General features: G+C 35.9%; 3 protein-coding genes across 3 annotated transcripts; 1 reads left to right on the top strand and 2 right to left on the bottom strand.

Annotated features, from left to right (window-relative positions):
* Positions 1-1926: 1926 nt before the first annotated feature.
* On the top strand, positions 1927-2262 carry LOC140858741 (DEAD-box ATP-dependent RNA helicase 36-like). The gene has a single exon (XM_073260046.1). The coding sequence runs from the start codon at positions 1927-1929 to the stop codon at positions 2260-2262; it is 336 nt and encodes a 111-aa protein (XP_073116147.1).
* A 1362-nt stretch (positions 2263-3624) lies between these two features.
* Positions 3625-15031, bottom strand: LOC140858502 (uncharacterized). Its single transcript, XM_073259280.1, has 7 exons — positions 14719-15031; positions 10741-10869; positions 8269-8466; positions 7066-7162; positions 4728-4831; positions 4190-4241; positions 3625-4050 (listed from the first exon to the last, which is right to left on the bottom strand). Exons 1-7 carry the CDS (start codon positions 14934-14936, stop codon positions 3838-3840), a joined length of 1011 nt encoding a protein of 336 aa, XP_073115381.1. The 5' UTR covers positions 14937-15031; the 3' UTR covers positions 3625-3837.
* A 3185-nt stretch (positions 15032-18216) lies between these two features.
* LOC105047061 (uncharacterized) lies at positions 18217-19063 on the bottom strand. Its single transcript, XM_019851112.3, has one exon. The coding sequence runs from the start codon at positions 18949-18951 to the stop codon at positions 18412-18414; it is 540 nt and encodes a 179-aa protein (XP_019706671.2). The 5' UTR covers positions 18952-19063; the 3' UTR covers positions 18217-18411.
* Positions 19064-23705: the final 4642 nt, after the last annotated feature.

Here is a 23705-nt window from a genome sequence, read left to right as displayed (position 1 = left end):
GAAAGCTAGGCATGTCGAGGAGTTTTAGTGGCTGGGTTTGATGCTGTTTGTGGCAGTGCCATTCCCTGGAATGGGGGCTTGAACTGGGGTATTCATCACGGCCATCTTCAATATGCCATTCTGGTCTGCTGTGTCAGCCGATTTCTTTAAGGTTGTTCTGGCTTGTATCAATAGGTTTGCTTCTTTTCTTTGTATCAGCAGTTACATAGAGTGTCCTACGATTGTTTAAGAAGTCGTTGAACTCAGAATGACATAAATTGCATACTTCATTTACTTGTTTATAATGGAGTTTATGCAGCATTCTTTGTTTCAGTTATTTGTCAGTTGTGGAGAATTTGATTCACTATCAATAGCATAGAAAGGAAAAATTCCTCATGTAACATATAAGGATTTTGATTGTAGCACAGTTTGGAAGCCTTCTCTTATTATGCCACAATTTGTGCAATTACCTCCCACGATGGTAAATTGTCTCCATGTATTCTTGGTCATCAACTTCATAAAATTGCTGTCTTGTGCAGATATAGTTAAATGATTTGATTACTACTTCCAGACGTTAGCAACTAATTTCTATCTTTTTAAGTATCGTTTGACTTTTGATGCTAAGCACCGAGCTTTGGTTCTTGCATCTCTTGGCAGCACTCACTCTCATTATACGTAGTGTTCAAAGTTTTATGAATAGGACTACTATGATGCAGCATCAGCAACCTACATATTTTAGTTATTTGATTCTGTAGCCAGCCCCAACATCTTAAAAGCTTGAGCCTTTGAAATGCATCATTCATAAATTGCATCACATGCTTGGGTTTGAATTTCTACTTTCTTCCTATCAATTTATAAAGGATCAGCTTATCCACAGCGCCGGCACTCGGGAGAGTTTTTTTTTTCTCCGTTATTCCTTGAGGCAGAAGAGCATTTCTATGTAATGATTTCTGAAGCAAGTCCGACCAGAGACGTCCTCCAAAGCCCTGCCAAGGCCTCGCGAGAGCTCTCCCTCTCCCTCTCCCTCTCCAACTCTTCAAGCATGTTGGCATTCAAGTCCTCCCGACCGACCTCCCAAGCCCAATTTAATGGTGGAGTACCTCATCACCTCTTGCGGCTTCCCCAAAGACAATGCCATCAGAGCACCTCACCGCCCTCGGATCCACAGTGAATCTATGGCTTTGACGACGTCCACATCCGCCGCCTCATATCCTCTTATTCTCCCCTGCTCTGTGCCAGCGTCGACAACTCCCGCGCCCTCCACCAGTCCTTCTTCCCCTTGACCTCCTCTCTCTCCCCAGCCCAACCCCCTTCTCCTTCCTTCCCAAAATACGCAGAAGCCTCCGTCTCCAGGATCTCCCGGATCCCACAACCCACTCCTTCCTGTCAGCGACGTCTCTCCTCCTCCTCCTCCTCCTCCTCCGGAGAGAGAAAGGGAGGCAGATCGTGGGGAAAAGAGAGAGAGAGGAGTCCGATGGTTTTGTATCGTGTATTAGGTTTTGGTAAGGACACATGATATATCGGAGATTATCCAATAATTTAACATGCCAACATGGAATACCATCCTAATATTTAATTATTATTTTATTATTATAATATAGATATAGATGGTATAATCATCGGATGATATCCGGATTCATTAATTTTATAGATATAAAAAATAATAATTATTATTATAATAAATTTTAATAGAAAGTAAATTATGAACATAATAATTTAGTTTATAATTTAATTGAAGCAAACTATAAATATTCAAAATAATAATTTAGATCAAAACGAATTGGAATAATAAAATTATTTAAAAATTAATAATTTATGATATTTAAAATGTAGTAGGTACGATGAATTATGTAGCATAATCTTAAAATTTTAATATATAATACTTTATTTCAGATCATTCGATGTTCATTAGAATACACGATTGCATTCTTTCTTGATTGTTTGAATATGGTTGATGGTTGGCCCATCTCCGTTCAGCACCGCTGTATCCTTTGCATCCTTATCGACGACAACATCCTTGGCATCACCCAAACTGATAGCGAAAAGGCCGTCGTCTTCACCCTCTCCATCCTCTACCGCTTCACCAAGGATCCCTATGGTGTCTTCGCCCTCATCCTCACTTCCACCCGCGAGTTCACCTACCAACTCTCCGAACACCTTCAGACTCTCAGCTCTTCCCTCAACATGCAATACATCCTTATTATTGGGAGGATGGACATGATTGGCCAGGCACGAGCCTTGCAGCGGCCACACATCGTCGTCATTAACTTCGAAAAAAATTAAAGTCCTTTTTTAGGAGGATCCTGATTTTCCTATCGCATTCTCCAAGAACAAGGTGGGTTTCAAACTTTATTTTCTCAGAAAGTTTAAAACTAATCTGATCCTGGTTGAAGTTCCTTTTTTTCAACTACTTTAAAATTTTAAGTTTTAAATTGAGATCTAAGTTAAAAGAAAAATACTATAAGAATACATCATACGTTATGAAAATACTCTATAATCTGACATGCCAACATAGAATGTCATATCTAGTATCTATTTATTACTTTACTATTATTATATAGATATAAATAAATATAAATTTAAAATATTTTTTATTTTTTTATTATATAATTTTTTATCTTTTTTAATATTATTTATATTTTTATTTTAAAAAAAATAAAAAATAAAATTTAACACGTGACATTGCAAAAAATTATCCTATAATCTTACGTGTCAATACAAAATACCACCTCTAATATCCAAATATCACTTTACTATTATCATATAACATCGTACGCTATGAGAATATTCTATAATATAATGTATCAACATGAAATGTTTTATGTAATACATATTTATTACTTATATACATATAGATGGATATAGATTCTAAATATTCTTTATATCATACTATTTTTTATATTTTTACCATATTATTTATATTTTTATTTTTTATCTAAATAATATAAAAAATAAAAATAATTGGATCTATGATATTGTGGACGATCATCCCATAATCTTACATATCAACACAAAATACCATCCTTAATATTTGTATATCACTTTATTACTATCATATAAATTTAAAATATTTTTTATTATATATATATATATATAATTTTGATACGAAGAATTATCCTACAATCTCCATATCAACACGAAATACTATCCCTAATATCTATATATCATTTTATTATTATTATATAGATAAAAAGGGTGAGAACCTAACGAGTTATTGGTATGTTTACCAACCAAAAATCGGATGGCACCGCTGGTAATTTACTCGGTATCACTTGATACAATTCCGGGTGATGACCAACTAAACAAACCAGTCGCACCGTCTGTCGGTTCAAAGCCATTTCTTCAACCAAATTAGGCAGCATTTGATTGGAGAATACAGAAACAAAAATCAGCTAATGTAAATTAGAGAGAGAAGATTAAATTATTTCACTTTTTCATTCAAATACATTATTTTTAAATAAAGTAGAACAAATAAATTAGAAAAATAGTGGACCACTATTTCTAAAATACTTAATTCTACCCTTCTGGGAGATGATTTAACCCGTGCTCAAATGTTGATGCTTGTTCATGAGTGAACCAAACGTAAATTTTCAGGAAAAAAAAAAATCTATACTAGATAGGCAGTCAAATGTCTTCAATGACAACTAAAAATCCAAATGAACAGTTCAAGCATAGAAGAAGTAAAATATCAGTTCAGTGTTCCCCTCACCAATCATCAACCCAAATTAAAACATGTTCATCTCTGCTGCTATTGTTCAAACCAGAAAGCAAGAAGCGATAAAAGTAGTGGGTATTCCAAGTCAAAACAGCAGCCCCTGCTCCGTGAATAATTGGAAAACTCATAAACTGTTTCCAGATTCAATTTCGAAGAAATGCAACAGTGCACACGCGGGACCCTTCCACCCCACCAAACATAATGGTAGGATATGATCGGACATGATCGAGGTACGCAAAGACAGCAGGCCCACTGCCTGCCTCTTGGTCCAGTTCCTCGGCAGTACGCCTTCTTTTGTTGAAGTTTTCCACCTCTTGCAACAACTCATCTTTGGTGTTGTTACATGATGTGATCACCTGCGATATGTACTCAAATGCATCGATAAAAAAGAGCACAAAATACAAGGAATATGATGGTCAAGGATGAACAAAAGGTATAAGGGTGACAGGAACAGATCATTCAAATCTGAAACCATCCAGATAATAGAGTACCGACCAATATCCCGCCAGGAGCTACCAAGTTTGATACCGACTCCCAATACATTATCCTGAAAAAATAATCATACAAAAACACGTAATGAATACAAATAAAATCTTGCAGTACTCTATCCTGCATTAATTAAGAAGCAACCGATGATATTAATATCATATCCACCATGTCTCATCATTTCTTTTAACTTCTAATGAACACCAAATCATGCACCAAAATACTTTCGGAAATGGTGGCAGCATTAATCAAATTCTTGGGTAGATATACCTAATTCAAATCATTGCTCAATCCATAACAGCCAGGCAAGACATGGTTAATATATGTAGTTCCCAAATGCTTGAACAAAAAATGATCCATCCAGTCTTTATCTGGTTATACATCAGTTATAAGGAAGAAAATCATTCACATTTCTTTTTTCTCATTTTATGAGGCAAATATAATGCATCCGAAACTTGTTAACATTTTGATGGAACCAGAAAATTGAAACATACAAAGCAATATCCAGCAATGAAGTACCTAAATCTAACTTTTTAAGTAATATTACCTTTTGACAGGGCCATCTGGATGTAACCCAATGGCATCTAATGTGCCTTTGTCCATCACAACATGGAATTTTCTGTCCAATTTGGTCTCCAGAACATCATCAACCTACAACGAATGTGTCAAATTAAGATCCAAGAACCAAAATATGCAAATATACATATATATGAAACCTTTATAGCCAATGGTGATACATGATAAATTTTTAAGTGCAATAACATTTCAAAAGCACAATGGATAAGCAGAGCCAATTCTCAGTCATAATTTTGCCATACATTAAAATAAGATACTAGAGTTCTATTTTATCAAGATCTCAAATGCTGAAATTTATGCAAACAAACAAACTACATCAAGAACATACAAAGTAACAGTGCAGTTATGTGTATTGCAAGCAATCTTGGAAAAATTTGAAGATAAGTTGTCCCAGAATAAAAAACCCTCGCCATTTTACCCAAATTAATGATTAAATTGCACTTGACTATGACCTGACTGAAATTAAATGCATTTGGTGTTTTAACTTCAGCATAATATATTTATACAACAACAGAAAAAAAAAGAAGAAGCCTCACATGAACAGAAAATGTTCCTCTCTAATGCTATAAATTCACTCCTTTTATGCTACACTGAATTAATATTTCCTAGAAATGCCCATCAGAATCAAGTCCAAGGCGTATCTTACATCAAGTTCGACTACAAGCTTTTTAACCATGGTTTCGACTAATCTAAGATTTGCAAGTTTAGTTGCAATAGACAATAATATCATGTAGAAACTGCACTGTAACTTTCTGGCGAGACCTAAAAATTATAGACTTTCACATATCAGTTTTCATTAGCCAGAACTACATGATTCAAGTAGCATTGAGCTGTCATGTAACTGACATAGAACCCAGCCTGGGTTTACTGCCTTGGTGCGAGTTGCTTAGCTTCTCTATAGACCAGGAATGCACATCTGAAAAATCATTCCACATAACTCAGCATAGTATAATGTCAGTCACTTCTGGTAGCAAGAAATTTAATCAACTCTCAAAACAAGCTAGAAAGCAAATGCTGTCATGAACAACTAGGTATATGATTTCATCACTAATGCTTAAAGATCTTCATGGCCTCTGAAGTTTGATAACCCATGGAAGTTTGCATACAAATCATTTCAACAGCCAGAGGCAAAGTTGAGGGCAAATTTATCAATAAGACCTGGACAAAAAAATTTGGGTGTGTACATTATGGATCAAGACATGACTTATCAATGTCTGAGAATGTTTTAACAGTTGCTTTCAACCAAACATCACCTCTTCAATATGATACCAAATTCCTGGAAATGGCAACTTGCATCAAGAAAGAGCCTTCCACGGAGCCTTGGAGGCTGTTGATTGGTACAGAGATCTACTACCTAATAGGTTAAACAGTTTAAGCCCATGTAACAAGGAATAACCCTCCACAGTTTCACCAGACTTGGAAAATGCCCATATGAAGAAGGAAAATAGCAAGTTTGACAAAAGGAATATATTCATATCTAAGGAATATAACTAGCACGTATGACCATGCAAAAGTTCCCTTTTTTTCCTCAGAGCTAACTTATTTTTGCAAAAATCATTAATAAAACAAGTAGATGTAAAGCCTGCAGTTATGCCACACAACATCGCAAACCTAATTCACCCAAAGATCAATAAAACAGATATAGAGCTGTCAGAAGACATGGCTAAATATAACAATGTCGTCTGTATATGATAAAATTACATATTGTTATTTACACATAAGACCAATGATGGGACTTCAGATAGATTTGAAGCTTATAAGACAAAAACAGAAAATCACTCCCATAGCAATAAAAACAATATTAACTTAAAAATGCTGGATTTGAAGCTTATAAAACAAAAACAGAAAATCACTCCCATAGAAATAAACACAATATTAACTTAAAAATGCTAGATATCTGCAATAAGAAGTAAAGAACAGAACCAGGCCTCAGTGTAACCTATTGATGTCAAAGTAGAACATCAACAAGGCAACATATGAACAAGAATGTATTTAAGAAATAATAGCCATTAATTAATCATCCAAGGAAAAATATAGAATTATCGACCGATATTGCAAATATCTTTATTGTAAGAGTATCCACCTAAAGCATATCCAAGCTTATCTTCAATAGCTTATAAAAAAGACAAATGTTCCAGGTTTATACATATGTATGTCTATGTATCTCAGTGTATCGATATATCATATATCTATCCATATATATATGCATGTGTTTATGTATGTACGAGTGCAATATTGGATTCATTATGATAGCCAGAAATGAGAACAATAGTTAAGCAGCATTGCCACATATTGAAACTATGACATACCAAGAAGCTTATTTGGGGAAATCCATCACGGATAGCAAGGTTTCGTGCAAGGCTGATTGCCCCTTCACTGTAATCAGTTCCTGTCAAATCAGAAAACCTGGAAACTAGAAGTGGTTCAATATTAGTTTCTTGCATATTGCACATATTCAGAAAGAAGAGGGGACTGACTGTTACTTAAAGATTCAATCCATCAATTGGTCCCTATAAACATGTTCAATGGCATAAACTTTTCAATCTCACATAATACAGCAGTAAATGTAGTCTGATACTGTATGGTTGAAACAGGTATATGATGGTTCATGTCGTGAAGGCACCACAAAATATTGATAATTATAATATCCTGTTTGATTTCTTCAATGTAGTGATTCAACAGGAAAAACATTGGAAAATACATCGGTTGCCGATGCCAACAAAAAGGTCTGTGCAGGTACTACATCCACTATCCGATCACCTATCAAAAATTATAATATCTTTCTTACTATTGTGTTGTAACATGTGTACCTTTTAGATTGGGGGATTCAGATCACTTTAACATAAAATATTGATAAAGTTGATATTAAATGATTCAAGGATAAAAAGAGAGCCAAAAGTGTCTAACTCCAGAGCGGCACTGACTCAGTATCGACAATTTAGATGTACTGAACTACATCTAATCCTTTTCCTATTTTTAATGGTCCATAAGAAGATTTTCTTTTGAGAATTTTAGTTGGTTGCTTCAGCTTTTGCTGGTATAAATGATACATAAACTTATAGGCTTAATTATCTGCAATGAACAGTGTATCTTGTGAAATTGCTGCAAAAGGCCATAATAAATGACCTAATCTGTCTTTGAATATAAAGAATTTAATGAACAAAGCAGCAAAGCTGAATATGAACCAAAACAAGTATTGCAAAATTTGGTGAGAACACAAATGCATTAAATTTTACATAAGCCCATATCTTTCTCTTAGAATGCACTTGAAGTATTATATAGCTATCATGTACCCACTTCAACAAATTACAGGAAGCGCAAGAAACCAAACTAGATGCACAACTTTCTTATGGAGTATCATCCAACACAACATCCCATAAAACCAAATAGGCACCAAATGGAAGTATATGACAGACATATTCTTACATTCCATACGAAACAAACAAACTAGAAAAGTCTATATGCAAAATAGAATCATCGAACAGTATGGAAAAAATATTCAGTAAAAATACCCTTGTTTCGCAAGCTCTTGCAGAAGCAGACCGTTTCCGGTTCCAATGTCAAGCACACTACAGCTGGACAAGTCTTTGAAGGCTTCACTAGATTCATATTTAAAATTGCTGTCATCAGCCACATTCCGACCTTGGGACATGTTCTCACACAAGTTTTTAGTCCAAGTTGCAACAGTACCCATGACTTCAACACCAAACCTTAAGGAAGAAAAACCAATTGAATCAAATCCTCAATACATAGATAGAGATAGGACAAGTGAGATGAACAACGATTCCATTTATAGCATTCATGGTTTTGAACTCAAAAATATCACCAGCGCAAATTAGATGACCCATCTATATTGAGAATCCAGAGAATCTAGAGTTTAAAATACCTAAAACTGAAAATAATATGTTTAGAGGTCCCCAGCTATGTAAGTCAAGTGGTCAAATAGAAAAACAGGCTTGGTTTGATTCATGGTCTGAAAGTATTCTTTATCTTGTCAGGGAGTGGCTGTCTATGCTTATAGGAAACCTATAGTTCGCAAAATTACGTTCTATCCCCAATAAAATTTGTAACTGTTTATTTGATTTGTCGCTGACCAATCTTGCACAAATCAAACCACAAAATATGGGAAAATAAAAGGGCTAACACATTGAAGTACACTGTGGCACATTTTAATTTAGAGAGAGCACATTCACTATTAAAAATAATCACATACGGTCACACTAATTTGTAGGATATCAGCATGAAGAAAGATCTTTTGTACAACAAATTTTAGGAAAAAGATCTTTTGCCCAATGTTATGGCTTTATTGGCTTAAACTGCTCTGGTGAAAGCTTACTTCCATTTTTCTCACATAAGTCACTTGCACAATCATAAACAAGTAGATTCTTAAAGGGATTGATGCAGAAACCCTCAGGCTGATTAAAATGAAGATAGTCAATATGGTTAAAAAGTATTCACATGATTGCATGTGAAAGGTATTTACCTGATTGCATGTTCATCATGAAACTCTGTATAAACAACATATAGTGCAGCTACATATTGTTTAATACTTAAGTTGAATCACTATATACCAAGCATGATCTGTTTTGTAAATTTGTAAATTTTATGATCAATATACAGGATACCATGATAAATTTATAGGTGACCGAAGAAATCTCACTTTTAAGACAACACACCAGCTCCAACCTCTCCAATCTCTCAAGAATATGGAAATCAAAAATAAGTGGTCATTCACAATATGGAAGATAAGATTAATGTAAACCATCAATAACTTACACCACAAAATATGAAAGCAAAAAGTACAGCAAAATCACTAGTAACAAGTAGAGTCGGAATTAAACATGCTGCTGAAGCAAGAACTGAAAATTAAATGCTGGCAGTGCAAGACCAGCATAAGTCTGGTACTAGACAAATCTATTCAACGGTCTTGTATACTACTATATATGGGGAACTCCTGGTTGGCTCCCTCATTCTCTTTATCCAAGGGAGTCACACCTCACATTTTTTTCCCTTGATAACTAGAACCTGCTTTCTTTTTATCCTATGTGCTCCTAAAGCCTCTTGATGAATTAAAGATGCAAGATAGAACAGAGAAGAATTAATTTCCATCTCTGCTAACTGGTCGATGGATCACAGCCTACTGCCTTTCCTCCCACATCATGTGATGGAGTTACAACCAACCCATCAAACACACCATTTTTTTTAAAACAGACATGCTTGGTAGGAAAGCAACTGTTCCATCAAATAATCTATCCTTTGAGTTCAATCACATGCAGTGCATATAACAAAAATAAGTCTCCACGGATACAGTCCTCTCATACAACCACCATCATCAAATATACCTAAGAACATGGTGCTTATATCTGCCAAAATGCAATATTCGCCAAAGCAATCATGGTTTTTGAGAGCAACATCACCAGCTTTTTATGCATTGCTTCTTCCATATAGCCCAAACAGTCAATGTTAAAGGCAACATATCAATCAATATTAGCATTGTTTGCAAAGGTGATTCCTATTTGCTAGAAACTAGTCCACAATACCACTACAGATAGCTTACATAAACATGGAGATACAAATATTGCTACCCAGAAGATATTAGAATTCAAAGTTTCAAACAGATATACAACTCATTGTATCTTAAATATGTGTTGCACGGAGAAGAAACGGAATGAAATGTTTTACAAATAACCATCATTGAAGCTAATATATAGTTTAGCTTCTTAATTGCAATTCTCTCCCTCATGCATAACAAGTAAATGAATCATCTATATAGGAAAAGTGAAATAGAAGGAGCAAAAAGATATTAAGACAAAACCACACATATGTTGGCAGTTACACATAATAATCCAAATAGGCTAAACAGAACAAACAATAAGAGCCAGATAAATTCAGATGATTATTTTACAGAACAGCCTAAATCATAAGGATAATTGTTTGAAACAGGGAAGTTGCCACTTAAGTCAGCATTTTTTAGCACTACTAACCAAATTTCGCCAGCATGGCCATGTTCATGAAAATTCACAAGATCCTCTGCATAAGAAGCATTCCAGTAGCTCTGAAAGCCCAACATTGACGTTTCAACCTCGCTGGCATCTGGCTCATCCTTATCAGAACTGTTTTGGAAAAAGAAAAAAAAAAGGAGTAATTTTAGACCAATAACTGTGAAAGTTAAAATAACATACCAACATGGTCATTACAAACAAATGACTAGTACTTTACAAGAATAAATTGGAATTCATCATGAGTATGACTCTTTTCTTTGTCAATATATTGATTAATATAATTTCAAGTAGTCTAGCAACTTCACATGGAATGTCAAAACAAAAGTTTGCCGGATCTTAAAAAACAAGAATAAAAACAACAGTCTAACAACACTTCAAATTTTAAATCTTTGCAATGAGATAGAAAAGGCATAGGTTTTTCTTGACAAAATGATGTCTCTAAAGAACAATACCATAACAATAAAGTAAGAAATGTCCATCAAGAGATTCATATTGCAGCAGAACTGCTTTTAGTGCAAGGACAGACAAGACATAAATGTGGCACATTTTCTCCTCAAGGGCTTATGACCCTCAACACAAGTACAGCTCTGGCATTCTAGGTTCTTACAGAGGCCTCCATCCTTGCTAACAAAAAGACAAGATGAAGACTACAAACGACATTCAGTATAAACATGCACACACACACACACATATATAAACATGCACACGTGCGCACACATTTATACACACACACATGTGTGTGTGTGTGTTCTTAAGGAAGCTGAATAATACAAGAGAGTGTGATAGTCAATACACAAATAAATTGTATCACTTTCTTTCAAACAAATAAATATTTAATAGTCTAAATACCTTAAGATGAAGGACTAAGGACATCTAAGTGCAGGATTATTGTACAAAGAGGGTCAGGTTTCTGAACTGAACAGGTTGCATCTTAAAATTCATGCTCGAGCGGAAGAGTAAGAATTTTGGTCAATATCTTCTTATATAAGTAGAATGAGGATCAGATTGAACTAGTATAAAAAAATTTCTAAGTGTTTTTTCGAGCTCAAAGCATATGTTGTAGAAACATTTTTGTATTACAACAGATGATTTCAGCTGGGTGCAGAGTATTTCAGTAACACTACTTTTAGCAAAATCACTTATTTATTAGAATCATTTAGCTTTATATGAGTTCTAATGCTATCAGGTACTTTAGTCATTTATATAGTTTCTTATGTTTTGTAAAAGATCTAGATTGTTTTCAGATTAAGTTTCCATGCTTAAAGAAAAGCATGATCATGCATCAAAATGGGGTGTAACTGATAACTGAATATAAGTTTCTCCTGATGGGAAAAAGCCCACAGGTGTCCATGTAGCAATATCTTGATTGTGGGCTCCTCCATTAAGACTTAAACTAAGGAAAGGAGATGACCATCAAGAGACCATAATCAATCAAGAGGAAAGAAAACTAAGTTTAGTATCCAATGTGATTCTGACCTTCACTGGGCTACATGAATAGCAAAACTTAATAAATCAAAAACTTCATAACTATAGAAGATAGATATAGTGGGTGCCTTCAATATACAAACATGTGTATAGCATGATGTCCATGATGTGTACTTTGTTCATTCATAGACAACATTAGTATCTACAATTAGAATATCAAGAACTTACACTGCAGCACTATGGAAACATAGCTCCGCATGACTTTATGCAATGTATATATTTGAACTGGACATAAATATTCACTCCAACACATATGCTTCTCAAGTTTATGACACCAATTTAAGATTAGTCTAATTGACCTTCAGTTGAAATTTTAACAGACTTACCAAAAAAAGAGCAAGTTCGCATTCAATTATCCGGCCACTAGCTTCGGACCGAGCACCATAACAATCATCGCATGCCCTCAAAGACCAGTTTGGTTAGATTGTCAGCAGCCCTCAACTATCTGATCATTGGCAGCTGCTAGAGAGTCATTAGGGTCAGTAATGCCTTGCAATGTTTAATCCAATTGCAATCTGCATATGGTCATTTCACAGTGGTTCTTCCTCTGCCCACCTCTAACCTCTAACCAACATCTGCTAATATCATGCAGACAATCCCCACGTACAAGCAGCAGTCCTAAACTTCTTCAGTGGTTTGTTAGATAGCAATAACAAGATGTCAAACTGTCTTCCCCACAAAAACCTAATCCCAATTTTTCTTTCCCTCAGATCCATATAATTGTTCTTTAATATGTATTCATTTGGCAAGACATATTAAATCCTTGTTCTCCCTCTATTGATACATTTTAATTCATTTTCCACTCTCTGTCCCCGGTTTGAAACCAGCATAAGCCATGTAAACCACTAATTTGAGCCCTACAAAGACTGAGTTGAACATAATCCACCTACCCTACCAACTATCCATCATTTTTTGTTGAATTAGGCACTTTATGCTGAAATTGTTTGATTTATTCACCATTTTTGGTGTTTCACATCCACTTGATCTGCACTACCATCCTAGGTCATGGATTACACTTCAAATGTCCCACTAATAGCACGTACTGAGTCAGCTTGCCCTCTTTTCATCCCTCTTTCACTGACGTTTTGGGAGTTTCTGCTGCTTTGACGAAACATGTGCTACACGTTGTTGTCCTTTCAGTAGCTCAAAGTGGTCCTTAAGGGTATTTGCAGAACCTGTTTCTGCCCAGTTCTTTTGCTCCTCTTTGAATAGGCTTATCAATTCATCTAGGATTACAACAGTTTATTTTTCTTTTCCCCAGGTTGGGGAGATAGGGGTATGGGATAGCCATCCTTCTACAAGGTTCAGGACCTCCTTTTCTTTCAAGGATGTGGAACCCTGTTGTACATTCTAAATCCAAGCTTTAGAGTGGTATAGAATCATAGAGCCCCTTATCATAGAATATCTCATATTGTTCATCATGACTACATTTGACATTTATGGTGTCATCAGCTTTTCATGGCTAATATAGTTTAACTCTCAATGGGATGACATGTTGAATAGTTAATTAATTTCAATAATCATATTTCTTTTATGGCAGACCAAAAGGATGATGCACGATCGCTTATACGATGAGGTGGAAATTGCGGAAGGAGCATCACCAAAGAATTAATGGGAAGCGTCCTGATTTTTAAGATTTCAAGACATTATCTGTGATTGTAGTTTCTTCTAGAATGGGGGTTATAAATTCTCTGTTTTGCCTCTACGAAATGACTTGATCACTTGGATACCTAGACTTGTAGCACCAACTTCCAGATCATTATAGGAACTACTCTCAAGAATGTTGTATGTAAGGGTTCCCCTGACTAGTTATCATTTCTGTTGACTCGAGATATGCCCATGTTGGGGTGCAATGCAGAGATATCAGAAAATTGAGGAGTAAACACAGCCTTATTCACCATCTCTAGTTTAGTTTCTTTCAAGTGCCAAAATGTTTTCTTGCCAAGAGATTTCTGACTACTGCTACTGCTTTCATATGCCAGTTCTTAGGCCTACCTGTGTTAAGGAAACAGTCGAGATCCTTAACAAAAATCTATATCAAAGATCTTGATCATGATTCATGACCTTAACAAAAAAACCAGCTCAGTAGATAGCTGTCGCTCTCTTCACGAGGTAAAAGTCTCCCCAAACTTTAACAGTCCTAAAGCGACATAACATAGACATAGGTTTAAGCCTCATAAGCACCGTTCAAGGTTTTTGCTGAACCTAACTTTACCGGAACCGCTGCATTGAACTGTTTCTGTAATGCTCTGGATGCAAGTAACAAGCATCACAAAAGTTCCCCAGCGGTGATTTTCTTGTAGTTTTCTTGAGGAATTTTTTCCTTTCCTTACCATAACCATCGACCATACACTCAGACCAACCATTAGAAATATATAATCCGAATGCAATCGACTATCTTATTAATCAAAGACTACTCTAAAGCAATAAATCAAAAAATCCAAGAGAAAAAGAGAGAAGAGGAAAAGGAGAGACCTGTAATCGGAGGCTGCGGCCGCGAAGTTGCCGCCGGCGAGGACCTCGGCGGCGTCGACGTGGCGCTGCTCGTCATCCAGCGTGCTCCCGTACTCGCTCTTTATGGACCAGGAGTCCGCAGCCACGGACCGGTCGTCGTCCGAGAACAGGTCGGCGGTGGTCGGCGGACGTGGCGGGAGCATCTCGGAGTCCTCCGGCGGCCACCGAATTCCGGCCATCGGACGTCTTATCTCTGCCTCTCGCCGGAAAACCCTAGGAAGGCAAGAGAGAGAAGCGAAGAGGGAAACGGGGCAAGAAGACGAGGACAGGCGTCAAGAAAGAAGTATACCCTCGGATGCTGGCGGATTCACCTCGTACATATCAGACCGTCTTTTAAAAGCCAAACGTTGTAACGGTTTCGGGGCTTTACGTTACACTGTTATTATAATCTAATCTCATCTAATTTAATTTACGCCGTATCTAACCTGATCTAATTTAATCAAATCCAATTTACTACATTATCCAACCCACACTCCAAGATAGAGTTTCGATGAAACTCTCATTTCTGCATTTTACGGCCATGCATTGCTTATTGCACGTTTTTTTTTTTTTTTTTCCCAGCCTTTTGACCAGCTGTGGCTCCTGGGGACAAACTACTTTATCATTTTGCAACATTGTTGTTACCTGTTCATTTGGGCCTTCGGTTCCATCAATTGGGTTCGCATAGATGTCATCATATAAAATAGATTGGCACAGGGTTGTATCATTTTTATTTTAATTTAAATGTTCTTAAAATAATAGCCTTTTTCTTTTTTTTTTTGATGTTTATTTCTTCTCAACTAGCATGCTCTGATCTCCATTGTAACACTGACATCTCACCATCTCATCATAAGCCAAGCCGTGCGAAGTTTCAGCTCATGGCTCATCCGTTGGATGTCTAAAAAATTACAAATTCTGCTTATGTTAAGAGCTTAGGCGTTGACCTCTAACAATCCACCTAATCTTTTATATATTCTTGTAGTGATGTTATTATTATTATTATTATTCCACCACTAGTACGGAAGGTAAGCTTTCTTAAATGGTTAGATTCAATTCAATTAAGAATTGGGCGTACTTTTCAAATTCAATGTTGACATTTCAAAAACTTTCTCCCACCATCAAAACAACCATTAAAGTCATTAAAAAAAAAAAAAAAAAAACACATCAACGGGTTCCTCATCCCACAAAGGAAGCAATAAAGTTTTAGTTGGGACTTTGCTTGATTCGATATTTTCAAATTTTGCCACTAACTTGCTAAATGTGGAGGCAGTAGAAATTGAGGTCAGACTTACCTAAGCCTCATATTTTGACTATAAATAATTACACCAAGAAATATCTCATAGTATACTAGCAAGTTTACTTCACCGATATCTATGCTGACCCTCTGTTTGACTATGAGAATTTCTCTTGTTTAGCTAAGGATGCTTAGAGGGAAAAACGACTTCCTTTCTCTTCTTTTATCTAGTATCTTTTTTCTCTTCCTCTTTACTCTCTTATGTGATTCGAGATTCTCTTTTCTTTCCTTCTCTCTTCTCTCATTCTTTTTTTTTTTTTTTTTGGGAGGGGGGGGGGGTATCAGCAAGCCATTACACCATTCTAATATGCGTGCAATCCAAAAAAATAGAATACAAAATGTCTCGCAGGATGCGACAGGTCCAATCTTCGATGTACTAGATAACAAAAAAACAATCTAATCCACAATACTGTTCATCTTTCGAAATACGTACCAGACAGACGATGCGACAGTGTGATAAAGAGACCTCCAGATATCATGGAGCAGCGGATCTAACTTTATGTATCCTAAAAGAAGGCATTAAAGAGATGTTTGGATCGCAACCGAAATCAGAATGGAAATGAAAATCGGAATGGCTTGGAATCAGAATCGGAATGGTCAAATCCTTCAAAATGTTTGGTTCGTAATCGGAATCAGAATCGAAATTAGAATTTGAATAAAAAATTGAATCCATAGAGGAGAGTAGGGATTGTGTTCTATATAAATTGAGCCATTCCCATTCTATCCCAGAATCAGAATCGAAATGGGACTCCTCCCAGCCAAATGATTAGACTGGGAGTCATCCATTTTGATTTCAATTCCAGGCCCCTACTTTCCCTAACCAAACACCCTCTAAAAGTACTAGGAAGATAATCCTAGTTCCTAGCATATGAAGGCTCTATACAATTCAATAGAAAAATACTGCATAAACCAAATTAAATTGCTTATTGAAGTATTTGATGACCAATTTATTCTCCAACGTGTTAAAAGTGGTGTGTATATTGCCACCACCTAATATAAGATGTGACTTAAAAGGCTTTTACTTCAATTTGTGATTAATGCTAGTTGCATTCCCACTTATAGTTGGACATCTTTCATCTTGAATTTCCTCTCTACAATATTCAGGCAAAAATCTAAAGAATCCAATATATACGACAACTTTTATATTTTATTTGTACCGGTGAAACCATTCATGCAAATGCATGTCTAGAAAGAATTAAATATACTCTTGACTTAATTATAAAGTTATATAAAATTATATTAATATATTATTTAAGCTTTTAGTACTATTTTCAATATCCAAGATAAAAAACTTTATTGTATAATTATTATATTGCATGGTATAGGGTTAATTCCATTAAAATATTTAACACCCTATCCTCAAGTAGCTAATGAAAAATAATGATAAGTTAGAAGACATGGAGATTAGAAATCTAATTTGTTCAAGAAATAAGACAAATAAGCCTATGCACCAAGGACTTGAAACGGTTAAACACATATTACATTAAGACTTAAGCATCAACACTATTTATGTTTTCTAATGAGAGTGGCAATTACTATTCACCAACATCAAAGTACTAGTTGATTGACATGGTTGGGATTTCTAGATAACGTAGGATCTAAATTAGTCTGAATAGCTAAGATAGGTTCAATTAGATGGTGGTATCTAATGAGGTAAGTATTTGAATAGAAAACTATCATGCTTTGATTTATTGGATTTGTGTAGAATTTATTGTACAAGGCTTTACCATACGAGATAAGTTTATAGTAGGCAGTGTTAAAATCAATGAGCGAAAATAGCACTACAATACAAGATAAGCTTATAAGAAATATTGTTAGAATCAAGATATAATGATAGCACTACAATGCAAGGTAAGCTGCATCAAATAGTGCTAGAATTAAAAAATTATAATTTTATACATTTGAATGAATTTAACTTAGCCTGGCATTATTTTTTGAGATCAATTATAACTTTATTAGCTTGATCTTGTGTAGAAGATTGTTTTCTTCTAACGGTACTGACCTCAATGAATCCTATGTACTCGGTTAGAATTTCTTATAACACATTTAATTTTAGACCATGTGAATATGTAACTATATATTAAATAGGAGATAATACCTTTGATACTTTTCTGGTTAGAAAACTCTACATACTAACTATGACTAATTTCGTTTTTTCATATTATTATCAACCTCCTGCTCTGAGATGCTAACAACACCATTCTCAATTTACAAAATTCCAAATCCACATCCTTTTTTTACACGCTATTCAACAAATTTGGTGATTACTCACCATTAGAGCAAAAGACCATGTTACAGAATCACCCCATCATAGATCCAATTAATATCTTCTTATCTGAAAATATAAAGAAAAAAGAAAAAAATTCCTCCGTCCATAATTCTTATCTTGAGGTGATGCCTTCCTCTGCTATCGTCTCCAACGCCGGCTTCCTCGACCGGCACATGCTCAACCTGTACTTAAACCCCCCCATCTCCATCACCATCGCCGTCGTCATCGGAGCATCATCGTCGACCTCATCCAACTCCTGCCCTGCCGGTGGATTCTCCGGCGAGGAGGAGGAAGAAGACTCCGGCAAGACCCTCGAATTCCCACCTGAAACCCGCCGGAATTTTTTGTTCGCGGCCAGCAACAATATACCCATATCAGCCGCCGTGACCACCGAGTTGAGCCTCTTCATGGGCATCATAACGTAGACGTTGCCCATCTCCAGGTCCTCGTCGGCGGAGAGCGCCGCGAAGCGCCGACCGACCTGCATGGAGCGGGAGTTGACCAAGAAGTGGCCGGGGGTGTCGAGCATGAGCTCGGCTGCGTTGACCAGCCCCTCTAAATGACGTACCTCGCCGCCCGGGACGATCACCCTGACGCCTCCGGAGCCGCCGCCGGAACCGGCGGAGAGAGTGCAGGATAAGTAGTTGCCCATTGAGAGGTTCGACGAGCGAGGCGGAAATAGCTAAGGTTTGAGAGAGAGTGAGTGAGAGAGAGAGAGAGAGAGAGAGAGAGAGAGGTTTTGGATTGGAGATGAGTTCTTGGAGGGGATTGAGGTGAGAGAGAGGAGGGTGGGTGGGCGATTTAAAGGCATGAAGTGGGGATGCTGGCTGGAGACGCGTAAGAGATAAAGAAAGAGGACGGAAAAGAGAGGGAATGATCACGGTGGAGTCAGGGTGGACGCATGGCTGTTAATGCGCGTGGGGCCCATCCCTGTTTTGGATAGGGATTGGAGGGCGGTGACTGTGTGAAAGATATGTGTTTGAGTTTCTGCGGGCATTTCCCCAGAGCGATGGAACGGGGAATGCGAGTTGTTGGATAAAATTTTTATGGCCCGATCGATCGTGGAAAGCACTATCATCGGATCGTCACCGTCCGTCATATTTTTTAAACACATGGCATGGCTATAACTATAGCCGGATCGACCCTAGAAACAATTATAGTCGGATTATAGTCGGACCGACCCTAGAAACAATTATAATCGGATCATCGTCATCTGTCATATCTTATAAATATGTTATGCCGATTGAATGAAAAAAATTATGATCGGATCATCATTGTCTATCACGTTTCTTAAATATATCACACTGATCGAGTGAAAAAAATAATAATCGAATCATCATCGCTTGTCACATCTTCTAAGTACGTCGTACCGACCGAGTGAAAAAAATTATAATCGGATCATCATCGCCTGCCACGTCTTCTAAACATGTCATGCATGTGTAACTATGGTCGGACGGGGTCAAACCATCGTCACCTACTATGTCTCCTAAGCACACCACATACACTTTCATGAGCATATTAAAATATTAAGAAAATAAAGATAGATAAATTCTAGAAGATTATGCGATGTTTATCAAAACTGTTCAAATATTTCTAGAATTTATTCATTCTTATTATTTTAATATTTTAACACGTGCATGTAAATGCACGTGGCGTGTTTTGGAGATATGATTTTTTTTTATGGTCGATTCAATCATAAAAATTTTATCTCGAGTTATTATTGAACGATTTTAATGGTTCGATTTTTTTCTTTTGCACAAAAATAATGATTGACCTTCATTTTTCATCACATCAACCGTTGGATCTCAAATTACATAATTTTTAAAATATATAGATGAAGTAGGTCGGAGCATTTTGAAATCTATACAATACTCGATCTAGCAATTGATGCTACGACCAGTCATTCTTTAGCGCGAAATATGCCATCTGAAACCCTCTTGTAATTTTTGGATTATAAGACAACATTATCACTCTGGTGGATTTTGAGCAAATAAAAAACTCACCGGCAATACTATATTTAGCCAATGGCTAGAGGTTATGTGTTTGACGTGGGCTAATTGCGTATTATGCTCAAGTCGGCTAACACTTGTTATTTCATTTGTCAAACTAATGATTGGATGTGGTTGGTAACAGACGGATCGAGAATAGTTCAAATGCACTGGTCTATACCTGAGGTGGCAAGAAACTTAATTTGGTGGCTTGTGGTTCTCGCACTCAATAGAAGAGAAAGGTGAAAGATGAGTTCATTGTACAGTTTTGTTTGGACAATATATGGTATATTGGTGCAAGAAAAACTATCTCAATGTGCCTCATGGATTTGGCTGGCATGTACTTATGTCGAAGTACCTCAAAAAGTTTACCAACAAGCGATCATGGTTTTGGATCAAGTTAGCTCTAGAAAGTTTGCTACAGATCAGGAAACAAACTTGGAAATCTAATTAAATATGGTCAATATCAATTTAGATGGATCTGTAAAGATGTGATGTCATAATGAGTCAGAAATATTATCCCATAAAAAGACATATTATAGAAAATATTCTTTTATATCAAATCAAATTATGGTATATTATAAGAAATATTTTTTTTCCTTAGTTGCAAAAAATGAATGTAGACAAATTAATTGGAAGGTTCAATGAATCCAATAACTAAGAGTGCCTAGCCATTATGAAAATATTTTAAATTAAACAATATTTCTAGCTCCTTTCTTCATTTTTCTAAAAGAATTTTTTATGTTGCTTCTTTCTTCTATCTTGCTACTGCATTATTGAATCAATTTTCTTCATTAAAGTGAAAGATAACCATCCTTCTTGTACAGCCTCAACTATTGTGAAGCTGATTTTTTTTTAAAAAAAAAAATATCGATTGGTTGCAACGGTCTACTATTTTGCACTTAGCATTTAATTAAGATGCCTGGGTCCATCATATTTGTTGTTCACGCATTAGATTCCGTTAATAATGGCATAGGATGTTCATAGAGACCAGGAATGTGCTGGCAATTTGCTTGTTCAACTAATATTTGGATATGTATAAAGTATCATTGCAGTGAATCGGTTAAGAATATAATTATCGATTCCATAAGCATATATATATATATATATATATATATGCCTTCAGACTTTCAGTATATTCCGTTCACAATGTTAAAATTTGCAACATCTGTCACCCTACATGCACCTAAGTTGTATCAGCAAGGATAGTGAAAATAGTCAGGTTATTAGTATATCCAAACTTTAACTCACCAATACAGAGCCAAGTCAACTATAAAGACCATAAGAAAACCCAGCCTGTAAAAGTTTTGACTGTAAACCCATAGTTGACATTTTGCATGAAATGTCCATGTTTCAATCCCTCGGTTCTTTCTTACGATAAATTATTCTTTAGAACGTTTTTATCGTACATACTTTGAATCATCCAATAATAAATCAGTATATTATCAAAAAAAATTATTTTTTTCATTCAAAACTATAAAAATTATCCACTAATCAATTATATTTAATATTAAATTATTTTTTATTTAAAATTTTTAATCAAATTTAAAAAATAATATATAATTTTTAATAATAAATAATATATTAATTTATTATTGAATGATCTAAAATATATATGGTAGATGACCGATAATTTCCCCTCTCTCCCTACGTAATTCTGCTGCCTTAAAAAAATAATAATAATAATAAAGAAGAAGAAACAACGCACCAGCTGGCGTGGTTGTCGCTTGGACAAGTCCGTGGTCCTCGTTGTCTTGTTGAGTGCACGAAGTGACGGATGTACAGCTGGCGTGGTTGCGGCTTCCCAGACCCGACACAATGTGGCCGCGTTTTCCCACTCTGTGTTGGATTGAGCGGCGGCTACGTGTTCGATGCTTTTTCCGCTGGTGGACCCGTTGGTTGACTCGTGCAGGGGAAAGTAGGGTGAAACTCATCTGAAGGAGGGCTGAAAACACTAGTAGAAAACCTATCGATTGCAACCTCCTTGATGGAGAAATTATTGTGCAGACTTTAGTCTACATAATAATAGAGAAATGCCATAGCAGTTACAAAAAATAATATACGCTAAGCTAATGAAAAAACATCATAATTAAGATGGCTAAAGATATATGTTTAGGAGGTTTAGCTGCAGATGTTATGGTATTTATTTCATTGGTTTAGTCTATAGCATATATTGTAGATTATATCTATCTAATAATTTTTTCATCTGATGAGGAATCCAAGACATCGCAATGCAGTGCAAGAAGAATTAATGAATCCCTATGGATTCTTATGGGATCGATATTCTATTATTAAGAGGCCTTGATTAATGTATTTTCACTTTTTCAGTGATGTTCTTTTTATTTTTTTTATTTTTTCTCTGGTATGATTGGGACTAAAAAATATATAGTGATTTAAAGTGATCATGACACTTTCTATGAGAGATCTAGGCTGAAAACTTACCCTTTTTTTTTTAATAATTTTATTTTTGTTTGTGTGTTAATAGGGAGGCTTGGCCACCCACTTTTATTACGAAAGGGAATAATCACGTCAGAGAGCTAGACTGTAGGTGCAGAAACAATGTAGAGGGTCTCTGGTTAAGAAGTGAGACCAAAAGGTAACAGAGTAGTTGAAACCGGGTACATTCACTGTTGGCAATAAACCGAAAAGATAAATAGGTATCTTTTTCGGAGGTTGGAGAAACAGGTATCTTTGTACCAATAGAACTAGCCTTAGGTTGATTCAGCTTGGAAGCTCTGTTATTGCCTGTTACAAAACTTGGAACAAGTTTTGGTGGAGTAATTGATATTTCTAGCCTTAAACTGATCTTTATTGTTGATATAATGACTTAAACTAGTGATCGAGTTAGGTTAAGCTCAAAGTAATCAATCTTATAGCGCTATGGTAGTTTGTTCCATGACTTGGGCTCATCCATCAACACTCTGAGAAATCGAGGCGAATGGAGATGTCGGCGAGATCATCGAACATTCAATATTGTTTCGAAGATATTTTATTTTCTGATTTTAGTGGTTATATTTATATTAAAACAATATGGATCACCCATCTTATCAAAAAAAAATTAAAAAAAAAAAAAAAAAACACTATGAGGAATGATAAATGCAACTTCCTGTCGTTCCTCTTCTGTTGCACTACTTTCTATCGCAATCAATTTGCTGGCTCGTGATTTGTAGTTATGTCATCGTCAGTCCGCTCAGCAATTGCTGGGCTCACGGGTTTTCTGCTGCCGATTGCCTTCTGTCCGTGGGAAAGATAGCAACCTTGATTCGTTGCTTTCACATTTTTAACTCATCATCATGTTTCTCCTGGGACCACCACAGTAAGATGCCAAGGAGCAAAATAAGACCGCTCTGATAGTGTGATGTTGATTATGTTTACAGTCCTGTGGTAGCTTGTAAGTTAAATTCCTAACCTCAGAAGG

Source organism: Elaeis guineensis, chromosome 6 (assembly GCF_000442705.2).
Source record: "Elaeis guineensis isolate ETL-2024a chromosome 6, EG11, whole genome shotgun sequence".
Lineage (NCBI taxonomy): Eukaryota > Viridiplantae > Streptophyta > Magnoliopsida > Arecales > Arecaceae > Elaeis > Elaeis guineensis.
The sequence above is the reverse complement of the archived record's forward strand: the minus strand, read 5'-3'. Positions and strand labels throughout refer to the sequence as shown.